The following is a 14,989-nucleotide window of genomic DNA, read 5'->3' as shown; positions in this document are numbered from 1 at the left end:
GTTTAAAATAATAAACAATACAACTACTTATTTGTAATACTATTTGTGTCATAAGTTTGTTTTAATTTATACAATGTTACATTTTATAATTGTTTAATAAACAATTAGTTTCTTTTTTATTTAGCATAAATGTGTAATGACGTACAAAAATTAATGTATTAAAATTTAAAAACAGATTTATTTTGATGTTATTTATGTAAAATGTCATATTTTTATATTTAATAAAATAAAATGATAAAACTGTGTCCCACGTGTTACTTCCATCGGAAAGGAGGAGGAAGAAGAAGAAGAGAAACAAATGGCATGGGGGGAGGTTAACGTGGAAAGCGGCGTCGCCATTAAAGGCCACCCAATGCAAACTTGAAGTTTCCACGTCTCGTGCATGCATTCCTTCCTTACCCCTTCAAATACCCACCCTTCTAGCCCCCCACCATAATCTTCATACTCAACGTTAACAATGGCCAGACACCCATTTTCCCTCCTCCTCCTCCTCTCCCTCTTCCTCCTCGCCGCCTCCGCCCTCCGCTTCCACGATGACAACCAAAGACCCTGGTTGCAGAGGTGCCGCCAACAGGTTCAAACACTATATTTTAATATCAGTATACTTTGAACATAAGCGATAATATTTATTCATTATATAAATATATGATCATTTTTTAAATCTTCTATTCTATAGTCAAAGACCTCCATTACTAATGGAGAAGACCTCAGACTCAGATAATATTTATTCATTATATATATAAATTTATGATCGACTTAGTAATGGAGATAATATTTATGGATGATATAAATCCATGATCATTCTCTAAATTAGCAGATGTGAGACCATAATTATATTTACAAATTTGTTGAAATGATACAGGTTAGGGGCGAGCGGCTCCGCCACTGCGAGCAGCTGCTGATGAGGCCGCGCCGCGTCCGCCAGCTTTTAATGGCTGAAGAAGAAGAAGATGCGGTGGAGCACCTGGAGCAGTGCTGCCAGCAGCTACGGGGAATGGACGACGCGTGCCGGTGCGAGGGGTTGCGGCAGATCGTGCAGCGACGTAGACAGCAAGGGAGAATGCAAGGGATCGATGTCGGGCAAATGCTGGAGAGAGCTACGAACTTGCCGTCCGTGTGTAGGCTCAGCCAACGCCGCTGCGAACTCCGCTCCTCCCGGTGGTAGAATGGTAGAATGAGAAACAAAATGAGAGCCCATTGAGGTCAAAAACTGAAAAATGGAGTAATAATCAATAAAATGTGACACCTCCTCGTCTTAGTGGGAGATGTGTCCTACTGTTTAAAGCCACATCCCTTGCCGTTTTTTTTTCTTTTTGGTTGTTTTTCTTTTTATTTCTTTTTGTGGAATAAAATGTCGTCGTTAGTTAATCCTCATAAATCTTAAGTTCTCTTATTATTATTATTATTATTTTGGGTTTTTTTTTATTTGATTTGAAATAATTTAATTTTAATACACATAATATTATTGATATCAAACCCATGTTATTCTGAAAATGAATGAAATAAAGAAGCCTTTTTTATTGCTTCTCCATAATTTTTTTAAATAGAGTTTTAATAAATATAAAAATCACATAATGGTGTTAAAGAATTTAATTTAAAAATAGTTTTTGAATATATAAAAGAATAATTACTTCTTTAAAATTTTGGGATGATGCCTATTCTCTTCCTAATTTTTTGTACAAACTTTTCTAAGTACGTTTGGTTGGCTTTGGTATCCTATATAAGAAACACAAAATCCAACCTCAATCCACGTCATATACTTTTCATCCATAGATGGATGAGATGAGTAGATTGAGAATTAGATATTCAGATCACATCGTTTGAGGTTTGAGGCTATATGGGCTCGACTTAGACGCCTGACTTATATGGGCTCGACTTAGACGCCTGTTAAGGATAGTTGACCGTCTGTTAAGGATAGTTGACCGTCTATTATCAGTTAAATATTTAGATATTTACCTGTCTGTCTTTCTTTCATTATTGTTTACCATATTTGCCCTTTTTATTATTCTTTCTTTATTCTTTATTTTCAAATTCGGTATTGAATTCGGTAAAGGATTATAAATAAGAGAATTCCCACCACCATTTAGGTGCGGTGGATTCAGCAAACATTCACATGGTATCAAAGTCTTTTCGGTTTAACAACCCTATCCTTTATTCTCTATGACTCCCAAATCCTCTTATCATCTTCTTCTTATCATCTTCTTCCTTTCAATACTCTAATCCATATGCTATAGAACTTTTTGATTCGGTAAATGATTATAAATATAAAACCTTTCGTGTTTTAAGTGTAATGTAATAAGTGACATATTAGCGGTGTTGGCATAGCAAAACGACAACATACGCCACCACCCCCAAGGAAAATAAAAACTGCCATTTGTACACAAAATCCCACTCCCAATGCCAGCATCATGACACATACGGCATCGGCATTTGCATGGCTACCGTCACGTGGAAGCAGAAACACAACACACAACTCCACCATAGCTTACACCTTCACAAGCTTCACAAACCCACAACAATACAAAACCACTCCTTCCACGTTCCCTGCATGCACCCACTCCCCACTCCCTATAAATACCAATTACAAATTAAACAACTCTCATCCATAAAAAAATAAAAAATAAAAAACATCTTCTTCCACAATGGCCAGGCTCACAAGCATCATTGCCCTCTTCGCAGTAGCGCTGCTGGTTGCAGATGCGTACGCCTACCGCACCACCATCACCACCGTGGAAGTGGAGGAAAACAGGCGAGGGGGAGAGGAGAGGTGCCGCCAGATGAGCGCCCGCGAGGAGCTCCGTAGCTGCGAGCAGTACCTGAGGCAACAGAGTAGAGAGGTGCTGCAGATGAGGGGAATCGAGAACCCATGGAGGAGGGAAGGGAGGTCCTTCGATGAGTGCTGCAGAGAGCTGAGGAATGTGGATGAGGAGTGCCGGTGCGATATGTTGGAGGAGATTGCTAGGGAGGAGCAGAGGCAGGCACGTGGCCAAGAAGGAAGGCAGATGCTACAGAAGGCTAGGAACTTGCCTTCCATGTGCGGTATCCGCCCACAGCGATGCGACTTCTGAGCGCCAACTACAACACAACAGAACAGAACAGCACATGGTCGTGTGCCTTTTGTCCTATGTTTTAATAAATAAAGACTAATGAATTCTCTGCCATCACTACTACTCCTCTGCTCTGCTGCTTACTAAAATAATGAGTGCTCTTCAGACAAGAATGATAATAATTAAATGAACTAAAACCCTAAGGATAAGAGAATAGATTTTAATGCTGAATTATGTTATCCAATACAATTGATCCCAAATGCATTCATGTAATATTAATGACATAAAAAAATCAATCTCCATTTTTAAACCCCCATTATTTTGTAAATTCGTTTTCATGTAACTTTGCTCAGAGTGGGGCTCTGCTGATAATGGGCCAAGCCCATAAATAAGGGAGTCCATGTGGGAAGACAAGCAAAAATCCCCGCTACATCCCCATAATGTTTATTTGGAACCAATGAAAGTGAAAGGTTGTAACAAGCCAATAAAGAGGGCATGGAAGTGTGGACAATAATAATATTAAAATAAAATAGGAAAATTCCAACGCCACTATCATTTCCATAAACTTTACCCAATCACCATCCAACTTAATGGGAATCATTCTCATACCCTTTTATGCAAGCTAAGCTAATTTATTTGTCTTTTCGGAAGTGCTTAGCTTGCATGGGCTGTCTTCTCCTCCCATTAATTCTCTTTTAAATTACATATTTGCTTAATTTGCTCCCATTATTCGGATGGAAGCGACTACGAAGCTCAAATCTTCCTCGAAAAAAAATCAATTTATACGTCAAGATATATATAATAATATATATATATTATTATTATTATTATTATTATTATTATTATTAGAGAGAGAAAAATCAATTTCTTGATATTTTACAAACGCAAGAAAGTCTTAAAAATTGAAAATAATATTACATATATAAATATATAAGGAAAATGATTTTGGAGAGACATGAAGGCCCATTAAAACCTGAAAAGCCCATAAGGAAATATCATCAACATAGTGACGGAGGCGACGAATCTCTCGTTCCGACGACTACCCGCCACCACTTCTTTCTCATATTCCTCAAATCCCATTTCAGATTCTCCATTTTTTGTTCATACATTTTTGGCTCCAACTGCGACACACTTCTCTTAACGCTGGCCTCTCTCTTCTCTCTTTCACTTTACTGCTTTCAATTCGACGAAAATTCACGCTGGAAACATCGCCCTTCCTGCTCAATCACCATCAACGCGATATGGTATCCCCTGAAACCACCAATTGGCTCTTTGATTATGCGTTAATCGATGATATTCCTGTTCCTGATGATGTCAATTTCTCTGCACCTACTGCCGGTTTCTCTTGGTCCATGCAACCCTTCAACGCCTCCTCTGATGTCAGGTTTTATTTCTCTCTCATTTTCTTCGATTTTCCTGTTCTATCCGTTTGACAATCATATATTGTTATGTATGTGAAAGTTCCTTCGAGTCTGCATGTACGGACTTCTAGTTGTGATCTAGGATTCGACTGTGCTGGGATTTGAGATGGTCGTTTGATTTCATCTTTAGCTCGAAAGTAGTGCTGCAACTTTTTCTTTATAAAAGAACTTGATTGGGACTTGAAACTTGATCTTGCTTCTTCGAATTTGATAATCAGAAGATTTGTGTCTACATCTCCAACTTTCCTTTACTATCTAAATTTAGTAACTAATTTACCATGTAAGGAGAAACAGGATCACATGTTTGAGAATATCTGAGATTTCTATCTAGTTTCTTCATGTTCTTGGCTTTTTAGTCGAAGCTTGTAGGTTGTAAATTTAAATGGGTAGGTTTAAAATCTGCAGTATAAACTTATTCATTTCATCCAATAAAAAATTTCCCCCTTCAAGTGTTGTTCCAATCCATTCTCCCCCTTTAACTAGGGGAGTAGTCGGCACCCTTAAATTAATCATTTACTGAAGCTTAAATAACAAATAATAACCTGAAAATATGATCATATTAAATAATCGCCTTAAAATATAATTAGTTCAGTTAAAAGAAACTGTGTGTGATCTTCATTTTAATCTTTTGAAATGTAGTTTTCTCTTAGTCTGTACTCTTTTCATGTTAGACATTCAGTTCTTTATTAATTTCTTTCACTTTGGATTCGACAAAAGATAATTTGATCAAAGTAAAGCGTCCGTCTTATTTAACCAGCCCAAGCATGAACTTGTAATTTACATGTCTTTCAAGACTTCATTTCCTCAGGTTTATTTCTCAAATTGCTTGACTAGCATCTATGAATTAATGGAAGATGTTGAGGCCTGTTTTTAACTTAACTTTTTGCTTGTTTGAATTGTTGTTGTTTTTAATTTATTTCAACATTAACATTTCTACTATGTTAACAGAAACAGTGCCAATGTACTCATACAGTTTTTCCTGTGTTTGTGCCTCCAGTCTTTGATATGGAACAGTGACTTAATCCTTTGGTTACTGTCTTTGGACAGTATTTATTTTTGAAATATGTCATTGCATTTAATATTTTTTTTTTAAAAAAAAGAACTATTTTTCTCTCTCTTTCTCTCTCATCTGCAATTTTTCCTGTCATCTATTCTCATCCTCTCTGTCTTTTTAATTTTACCATTTCATTAAATTTTGCTTTTTCATGGTGGTGGTTGGTAGGGGGATATCATTTTTGTGTTTACTCATTAAACTTTTTGCTACATCTTTTACTAGTGCGGAAATTGAAGGATCATTGTTGGAATCAGATGGCCTGAAGGAGCCTGGTTCAAAGAAGAGGTAAATACCAACCTCTTGGCTCTTGATGATTCTTTGATTGCTAGTTAGTTTCCCTGCTTTTCTGTAATCCAAGTTCTCAGTGTATTTTTCATATTCTTGAGCCTCCAAGATTAGACATAGCATCATGATAGGAAAAAAGGGGAAATGAACATGTTGAGCCTCCAATTTCTCAGTGTATTTTTCATTTGCTAGTTAGTTTCGTTCTTCCAGTGTTTTTCTCTTCTCTTTCGTTTCAATTTCTTTATATTTCTTCCTATTTGCCAAAAACCAGCCATTCTCTTTTTTTATTTACTTATAAAATAATAAAAATAAGGTTTTGGAAAATTTTCCCTATGTGGAAACACAATCGAAGATCAAAGAATCTCGGCACATTTTGACTCCCTAAACTCAGCAAATGAAGCTGAGAGGCAGACTAAGATTTCCTTTGGGTTAGGGGAGGAGAGGCCGTTTCCAGCTCTTACTGTCTGGTTGCTATTCTTAGAAGTCCGGTAAAAGAAAGAACTATTTGCAAGCTGTTAAGATATCTTCTTTTAGGGGAAAATTTCATATAGCAATTGAATTTAACTTTTCACTCAATTACATTACATTATTAGAGTTGAAGGAATCTATATGGATGGTTGTAACGATACATATAGAACAAGTATGTTTTCTTGAACAAATTACTGAACCTCCTATTCCTCCCCCTGTCCCAAAGGGGAGTGAAAAGAAGAATAACTAACGAGCAATCAAATTAAACGCTGCAGGGTCAGAACTGAATCAAGTTGTGCATCTAGCTCAAAAGCATGTAGGGAGAAGCTGCGGAGGGACAGATTAAATGACAAGTAATCCTCCTCTTTGTTTCTCTCTCTCACACTTGCTTGATAATGCATATGCATGTACCGAGAAGCATATGTTTTATTTCTATAAGGAATGAGCATATGAAACTTGACAGATTTTTGGAATTGAGTGCTACTCTGGAGCCTGGAAGGGCACTGAAGACCGACAAGGCTGCCATTTTGATTGATGCTGTTCGAATGGTCACTCAGTTACGCGGTGAAGCCCAGGTGTTGAAGGACTCAAATACAAGCCTATTAGAGAAGATTAAAGATTTGAAGGTAGGTCTTGTACAATTATCTAACCGAGAAGAAACTTACTCTAATCTCTGAGTATAATCTCCAAGTATTTCCATTACATTAGTAAATTCCACTTGAAAGAATCTTGCGTACTGTAACATTAGTGAGGCGAGGATTTTGATTTGCGTACTTATAAGACTTCAAATTTTCACTTTTCCCACTTTTTTAGGCTGAGAAGAATGAGCTTCGTGATGAGAAGCATAGGCTAAAACTGGAGAAGGAGAAGTTGGAGCAGCAACTAAAAGCCACGAATTCACAACCTGGCTTCATGCCTCCAGCCATCCCTGCAACTTTTGCAGCACAAGGCCAAGCACCTGGAAACAAGTTGGTTCCCTTCATTGGCTACCCAGGAGTTGCCATGTGGCAGTTCATGCCACCTGCAGCTGTTGACACCTCGCAAGATCACGTACTTCGACCCCCTGTTGCTTAATTAGGCAGCCAGAAAACTACCAGGGTGGGTTGGGATTGCATATTTTGACCCAAACATTTGTACTGATTCTACCATTGTTCTTGACACATACTTCAAAACTTCGTTTTAACTGGTGGATAATATGGTGGAATCATTGATCTTGACTGTATTTGCAACCTGTAGACTATTTATGGAATCAATGCTGGTTTTTACATGTAAAAATGTGAATAAGTTAATCCAGCATATGAATGTTCATGAGAAGAATAGGCATAACAATGTGATGTTTGCCTGCATTACAGCCAGAGAGACTGAATTTCCTCTTCTTTTTCTTCCCTCTTGAGTATCATCCGCTGGCCCTTTCTCAAGTACAGAAACATTTTGCGGGATCTTTCCTCCAAAATGATAAAAAGTTCATTTCAATCGTCTTAATTGTGATTGGGGGAGTTTTAGATAAATCACGATATAGTAGGTCCATAGAAAGTAATTGAAACCAGACAAAGAAATATCTGTTTGCTAACGTTCTACCCGGCGGAGCAACATTATCCGGTTATTGCTGGAGCTTTGATGAACAATTAGTTTCTCAGTTCCCTCCTGTTTTCTCTCATCAGATGGCCACCGATCTTCTCAAATTTCCTTTCCAAATCACCGAAGCTGCTATTTCTTCCCCATTCCCCAATCTACTCCCCACCAAAAATTTCTCCCCTCTTCTAACGTTTCCGGCTTCTCAGGTTTTCCCAATTCACCATTTCCAGGTCTCCTTCTATCCTCATGCAACTCACAAATTAAAAAGAACCCTTGCTACTACGCTTCATTCCTCTCTGTCTTCTTCAACCCCACCCACCTCAAAGGAAGAAGCCGTTTCTCAGGCCAAAACCTGCCTCTGTACCACACTCCAAAAGCCCCTCAACAACATTAGATTTCCCGGCAGGATCGTCAAGAAAGCAAAGCAACCCAGATTCCGCGTCGAGATTCCGGTCATTGATGAATCGCCCAGGTCTCTGACTGACCTCGCTTTTGAGATGTTTGGGGACCTACCCATTAAGATAAAAGGTTCCCCTGTTAAAATTTTACTCCTCTGGCCAAGCCCCATCTTGGCTGATGCTGCCAGTAAAGCCTTTCTTTCTTGTTCTTCAGACCAAATTGAACAAATAGACATTTCCTCAATGGATGGTTTAGATGCCAGAGTTTCGAATTCTAGTGTTGTGGCAGTGTTTCTGGGGCCAGAATCTTCTCAAATTCGAACTATAAAGAGTATTACTGATCTTTTGTATCCCAATCCAGTGGTGATTTTCAACCCCAAATGGGCATTTGAGGAGGAGAGTGAATTTGGTGACTTGAGTGGATTTGTTGGGTCTTTTGATGTCATTTATTCCTTCATGGGTTTGGAAGTTCAAGGGATTTTGAACAAGAGAAAAGGGGTGATTTTCAAGTGTGTGAGAAATGGGGTTTTGAGTGGTGAGCTATGGAATGTGCTTGTTGAAGAGGAAGGAGGAGAACTGAAGGCGGTTTCGAAGTTCAAGGCGAGGCCATCGATCACAGAAGTCGAGAATGTGTTGTACAATTTGATGGCCATGAATTCACCCATCACCAAGTCTGCAAAGTTCTTGAAGGACTTGGTGTCAAATGTAACTGGGAAAAAGTAAGTTTTGATTTCATGTCATTGTCTTACAAATCATCTGTTTGCCTTTAGATCTGATCTACACTGAATGTATTTGCTTTTCAATCTTGTAACATGACTGAACTACATAAATCTACAAAAATTTGGAAATGGTATATGGATTTTATGTGTATAAGGAAACAAAAAGTTAATAGCATTGAAAGATGGGAATAGAGAAAAGAATGAATAGCAAGGAGGATCCGAAAGTAAGAGGTGCAACCGTCATCCATACTCGGTATCGAAGTACTTAGTAATCATGTAGTTGTAGAAAATTTCTTCCCAACCTAGGAAGCTTGTATGTGGCAGCCCTTGATAAATTTATCAGAGAAGTTGATATATTTTGTCCACAATGGCCGGAGCTGTGGAAATGCTATCTCAAGCCATGGTTTTGCTCGGCCATTGAAGTGGACGACTCCCGCAGTTTCTGCATCGGCCAAACTTGTATTCTCTTGATACCCTAGGCCTAGCATATGCCAAAATGGATCGATGATATGAACGTGACCATGAAATGCTATCAATCCTGGAGGTAAAGTCCCAAGCTGCCATAAACTTAGGTCTGATTTCAAATTCTGTATATGAAACAGTTTCCATTCAGCCAAAATATGTTGGAAATGTAGGATAAACAATGTAGCACAAACTATTGAATTGAGCTTACCTGTTCCAACCAGTGATGATATGTGAGGCTTATGTTAGTCTTTCTCCAGGCCTCAAGATCAAAGATGTTCATCCCATAAGCCCATGCACATTCATTAGGATTGAAATTTGCTGCTATTAAAGGATGGGAGAAGTTCAAATAGTTCTTTAATCGCTTGGACATTACAAATTTATCTTCTCCTGTACACGTTTCCACTGCTCCATTAACCTTCCCATTCATTTTGACGTCCCATAAAGGTGAAAGATCAGTTTGAATCACGATGTCGTCGTCCAAGAATACGACCTTCTTGAGACTTGGGAACAACTGCATAGAGAATGTGCAGTTCATGAGCATTCACATAGTAAAATATAAAAGATAGGTCGTATAGGAGTTTTGATAGAATACTTTCTTGACATTTTCCAAGAAAATATGGAAGAAATCCGCTTTCAGAAAGACGATGAGGGTGTAGAATGAATTCCTTTACCTCTGGTAAGTGGATACGAATGTGATTCATCACGGAATTATATTTAGGACTCAGTGCCTGCAACTTTGCTGCAACGATATTAGGTTTTTCGGTCTCATTTGCAACAATGGCAGAGGACCCTCCCCTGAACTGTGACCGGACCTTCTGATCTTTCTCCATTGCTTCCAAAACTGGGACTTTCCCCTTTGCAAACCAGTCAAAATGATGCAATGCCTTAACCTCAATAATTGCAGGTGACAAAGAGTGAAGGGAAAACCATGCTTGCATAGGGAAGTAAGTATTTCTCTCGGTGATTATATGGAGAACAACTTTCTGTGGGCATAAAGCGTTGTGAACGAGGGATTTGGCAACGACAGATGCAGCAAGCACATTGTCAGTAGCTAGGACAAAGTGAAAGTAGGAATTGTCAACAAGGGCTGGCACAAGTTCAGCTGAAGGAAGCTGGAGGCGAGCAGCTGCATTGGTCGAGTGCTCGTTAGCAAGCCTGAGGGCAAGGCAATGCAGCTGCTTCGGTATGCTGCTAGATGCTATGTGCCTGTACAAGTATTCTTGGATTTTAGCAGTTCTGGTTCTTTGTTCCATAAGGCTAACCTGCAAAATACACAATAAATTCTCATTAACACCTCTATGATAATGAAACCTACAAAATATCAATACTAAAGCTCATATTTCCGACAGCGGTGATTTGTTTCTTAAATGATTGCCACAACTCCCTTGATCTTGGACTAAAAACTCTTGAACTCTGTTTCACTCAATTATCCTCACACACATAACACCAACAGAATTGGAGTTTCTGGGTATGTTTCAAGAGGTTGAAGGATAACAAACAATCATAAACTTAGAGATGAGAGATCATAACCATTTCTCTGAGTTTGAGGGCAAAAGTTTCTGCATCTGGTTTGCTTTCCTTGATCTCAGACATAAAGTCTTCTAAAGTCTGTGGGATATTGTCTAATCTTCCTTGAAGTTCATCTTTTCTCATGGGTTTATCCAATATTTGATACATGACATCTGGAACCTGAACCAAAAGCAAACAAAATATAGAAGGTTCATTAACAGTGCCTATATAGACATTGAATTATGCCTTCACGGCAGAGGTTTGGAGATTACTTCTGATTCCAATCTGCTCCCCAAAAGCTTTGGGACTAATTTTTCCCCCAGACAACCTACCATAAGATCAAGAAGTTTAGACTATTAGAAGCTGCCATACTTTTAGAGAGAGAGAAGTTGAGGATGAATGTACCTAGAGTAGAACACTTGCTTTCTCCATCGATTGTATCAACTGCTGTCAACACGAACACAAACCGGAGAAGGAAGGTGAAGAATAGAAGCAAATAGATAAGCGTTCGATATGAAGCCCACCTTGATGAAACCTTCACTTTGATGTACTCTCTAACACCTTTGCCTGGAAGCACTGTGACATGCCTCAAACTTGGTGATATATGAAGCTGCATTATTTTCTAACGGAAGAAAGCAACTTCTATGGCTAAAAACACAAATACAAACAGCAAAGCGAAGCGAAATCCAGATCCTAGGAAAGCTAGCCAGGTTAGAAGAGTTCTTCCTTGAGACAGTTGTTACATTTGACAATCTCCCAGAGAATAGATATGCTGTTTTTGACAATCTCCCAGAGAATAGATATGCTATTTTTTATGGTGTTTAAGGTTTCTCTCTTACCTAACCTTGCTTAGCATTTGGGCTAGATGTTTCTGCTTTCTTCTGTCTGTTCTTTTTTTTTTTTCTTCTTTTCCAATTCAAAGGAGGAGGGAGAGGGGGTTGTTAAGAAGAAAGAGACATGGGACTGATAAGAAGCCATGTTTGTTTTATTGGTTTCTTTTCGTTTTCATGAAGGGAAATTCAGAAAAAATATAAGAACTTTCTTTAGAAGGGAAAAAGAAAAGAACAGAGTCCACCGTCAACCGTTAGTAGATGTTGTCCTCCTTGGGCTTTTCGTTTTATGCTTCCCGTCAAGGTTTTTAAAACGCGTCTGCTAGGGAGAGGTTTCCACACCCTTGTAAAAAATGTTTCGTTCTTCTCCCCAACTGATGTGGGATCTCACAGTTTGGCTTGGCATGACGTACATATTAGTGTACAGAGAGTTTAGCATTCTGAAAGAACATGGTTTCTGAATAGAAAAGGACTTCTCCCCTCTCTCATCTGAAGGTTTGGTTGGTCTTTGGCTGTTGGAGTGAAAATGCAGAAACCTTCTTGTTTTCCTTCTGTTGCATGTTTGCTCTGTGATTAAGTTAATTCAAGCTATCACAACTCTCTTAATTTCTCCCTAATCAAACCATACTCATTATAATCTCCATTAAATTTCTCTTGAAAAGTGATTGATCATTCCATGTTTTGATAATCACTAAGGGAAATTTCGATTGGATTGTTCCTATCATCAATATCGTGTTGTACATTCTCAACCACCAGACTTATTATTGAACTCCCCATGAGATTCTACGTTGTTGAAGAGAAGAACGAGTGCCAGCGAGGACGTTTGCCCTGAAGATGGGTGGATTGTGAGATCTCACATCGAATAGAAAGGGGAACAAAACATTCTTTATAAGAGTGTGAAAATTTCTCCTTAGCAGACGTGTTTTTAAGACCTTGAAAAGAAGCCCGAAAGGAAAAACTCAAAAAGAACAATATCTACTAGCGGTAGGCTTGGATTGTGCAAATTGTTTTCACAGATTTACAGTACATACTCTTCTTGACTTGTATTGAGCTTTTTTTTAATCTACTTTGAACTCAGAGTGCATTGATTAGTATCTACATAACTGGATCAACAAACTTTCCATTTGAATGAACTTTTATGAAAAGAATATTGGGAAAGGTGAAAATTTTGGAGCTAAAGCAAGCTTCGCTAATGGTGTTTGTCTCTGTTTTTGTTGCCATAAAGGAAATGGTAATCCCAAGTTGAGAGTAGGTATAAAGTCTTTATCCACATGTATATGTGTGACATCGATAGTCGAACATAAATATAGTAATGATGTTAAATTTGAAGTTTTTGTTAATGAAATTTTGATGTTCATCATCTTTCTAGTGACATTGCTCTAAAATTGAGATTGAAAAACATAATTCGAGATTATTTTTTTTCCTTGTTGAGCTGAACAATTTCCAAATTCCAATACACATTTACAAAGCTGTCAAACAGAGACCAACTGAAATTTGAAGAGAGAAGAATCACAGAAACACAGAAATGAAACCGAACAGTCATTAGTACTACCCAAGAAATTCAAAAGATTGAATTGAAGTTGACGAGTTAACGATGGAATGTTGAAATTTTTAATGCCAAGAAATAACTCAGCAGAAAAATAGATCCATTACAATCTGTAAACAAATTTCTCCGTTGAACTCTAATTCAATAAAAAGGGCTAAGCCATAGAGATCAAACACCAGTCTCGAGGCCGTCTCTTACCGATTGCAAGGATGGATTTGGTTTCTTCAGGGAGCAAGACAACTTGAAGGCTTGTATTTGAGACTCGCACTTAATGCGATCCCCATTGTTTTCCTGCAAACATTTCCTGAGAGCTTCAACATCGCAGGGCGATAGATTCATCAACGCAGCCCTAGATTTTTGCGTTTTGCCGTCCATCGAGTTCCAACGAGTAAGCAAAGAAATTTGATTGACGGACACGAATTAAATTCAAACGGAATAACCGTAAGAAAGTCAATTGAATTTGTGAAAGAGAGGAAATCCAATCGAACACACTCCGCGCGCAGCCGATTGAGCGCCGCTGCTCGAGCCTCGAACTAAAGAAATGTGCCCCCCAAAATATTTCAATTTTTCGCATCTTAAACCGAATAAACCGAATTTCTAACAATAACCGGACCGAATCAAAGTTTCTTGGTTTTCTCAGTTAAATGCACATCCCCATATATAACATAATATTGAAATGGCATAATTATAAAATATATTCAAAACTAGTTTTTGGGTAAAAATATATTATCATCTATATTTCACTATAATTTTCTCAAAATCTTAATTTTAATGGATTATTTAAAATTATTTTATGAAGTGTAGAGATTCATTAATATCAATATCAACAACTAAAAAGATATATATATATATATATATATATAAAACTCCAATCAGCCTGAGAGCTAAAAATAAGAATAAAACAAAAAAACAAATGCAACTGACACGGACTAGCTGGCCTTCAACAATCGCGATCCAATGCATGTTGCTGTCCTTAAAATCCAATTTCTACCTTCTCCAAGAGCGAATAAAAACGCTCGACTCAAGACGCTCTCAGAATTGATGTCAACTCGATCTTTAATTGGTTTAAAAATGATTGACGACGATACGTAACGAAGCAGATCAAACAATATTTGTTAATATCAAAGCGATGTGCTGGTAAGTATGTTGACCCAAAGTTACTTTCTATTTCATTTTAAGAATAATTATGTATTAATAGTTTATTCCGATAATATATTATTAATATACTGACAAACATTAATGTATCTCTTGTTGGATGATGGAAGTCCCACATCGACTAATTTAGGGTGTGATCATGGGTTTATAAGTGAGGAATACTAACTTCATTGGTACCAGGCATTTTGGGGAAGCCCAAAACAAAGCCATGAGAGCTTATGCTCAAAGTGGACAATATCATACCATTGTGGAGAGTCGTGTTCGTCTAATATCGCTAATTAACATTATAATATTAAACAACTTCAAATTTAACAACTCAATTCAGTCTCTAAATACCCCTTTTGAGTAATTTTTAAAATTTTTATAAATCTTTTCCCAAAAGATTTTAGAAAAAAATCACAATTCTCTTAACACGTGTCAAATTCATAGATAGTGCAAGTGAACATTCCGGCGCACGTGCCTGGGACTCGCTCGCCAGCTCACCCAACCCGTTTGCTGTTTCGGGATTCCCTCCGGC

General features: G+C 37.9%; 5 protein-coding genes across 5 annotated transcripts; 4 read left to right on the top strand and 1 right to left on the bottom strand.

Annotated features, from left to right (window-relative positions):
- Positions 1 to 406: 406 nt before the first annotated feature.
- LOC111447600 (2S sulfur-rich seed storage protein 2-like) lies at positions 407 to 1,373 on the top strand. The gene is made up of 2 exons (XM_023086848.1): positions 407 to 574; positions 863 to 1,373. Exons 1-2 carry the CDS (start codon positions 458 to 460, stop codon positions 1,163 to 1,165), a joined length of 420 nt encoding a protein of 139 aa, XP_022942616.1. The 5' UTR covers positions 407 to 457; the 3' UTR covers positions 1,166 to 1,373.
- Positions 1,374 to 2,626: 1,253 nt separating this feature from the next.
- On the top strand, positions 2,627 to 3,170 carry LOC111447584 (2S albumin). The gene has a single exon (XM_023086825.1). The coding sequence runs from the start codon at positions 2,643 to 2,645 to the stop codon at positions 3,066 to 3,068; it is 426 nt and encodes a 141-aa protein (XP_022942593.1). The 5' UTR covers positions 2,627 to 2,642; the 3' UTR covers positions 3,069 to 3,170.
- Positions 3,171 to 4,025: 855 nt separating this feature from the next.
- LOC111447512 (transcription factor ILR3-like) lies at positions 4,026 to 7,542 on the top strand. The gene is made up of 5 exons (XM_023086726.1): positions 4,026 to 4,431; positions 5,745 to 5,807; positions 6,551 to 6,628; positions 6,739 to 6,901; positions 7,089 to 7,542. The coding sequence occupies exons 1-5, from the start codon at positions 4,289 to 4,291 to the stop codon at positions 7,347 to 7,349; spliced, it is 708 nt and encodes a 235-aa protein (XP_022942494.1). The 5' UTR covers positions 4,026 to 4,288; the 3' UTR covers positions 7,350 to 7,542.
- Positions 7,543 to 7,851: 309 nt separating this feature from the next.
- LOC111447511 lies at positions 7,852 to 9,054 on the top strand. Its single transcript, XM_023086725.1, has one exon. The coding sequence runs from the start codon at positions 7,937 to 7,939 to the stop codon at positions 8,969 to 8,971; it is 1,035 nt and encodes a 344-aa protein (XP_022942493.1). The 5' UTR covers positions 7,852 to 7,936; the 3' UTR covers positions 8,972 to 9,054.
- Positions 9,055 to 9,189: 135 nt separating this feature from the next.
- LOC111447510 (probable galacturonosyltransferase 12) lies at positions 9,190 to 11,684 on the bottom strand. Its single transcript, XM_023086724.1, has 6 exons — positions 11,347 to 11,684; positions 11,214 to 11,269; positions 10,963 to 11,121; positions 10,104 to 10,694; positions 9,641 to 9,943; positions 9,190 to 9,554 (listed from the first exon to the last, which is right to left on the bottom strand). The coding sequence occupies exons 1-6, from the start codon at positions 11,555 to 11,557 to the stop codon at positions 9,270 to 9,272; spliced, it is 1,605 nt and encodes a 534-aa protein (XP_022942492.1). The 5' UTR covers positions 11,558 to 11,684; the 3' UTR covers positions 9,190 to 9,269.
- Positions 11,685 to 14,989: the final 3,305 nt, after the last annotated feature.

This window comes from Cucurbita moschata, unplaced genomic scaffold (assembly GCF_002738365.1).
Source record: "Cucurbita moschata cultivar Rifu unplaced genomic scaffold, Cmos_1.0 Cmo_Scf00009, whole genome shotgun sequence".
NCBI lineage: Eukaryota > Viridiplantae > Streptophyta > Magnoliopsida > Cucurbitales > Cucurbitaceae > Cucurbita > Cucurbita moschata.
The sequence above is the reverse complement of the archived record's forward strand: the minus strand, read 5'-3'. Positions and strand labels throughout refer to the sequence as shown.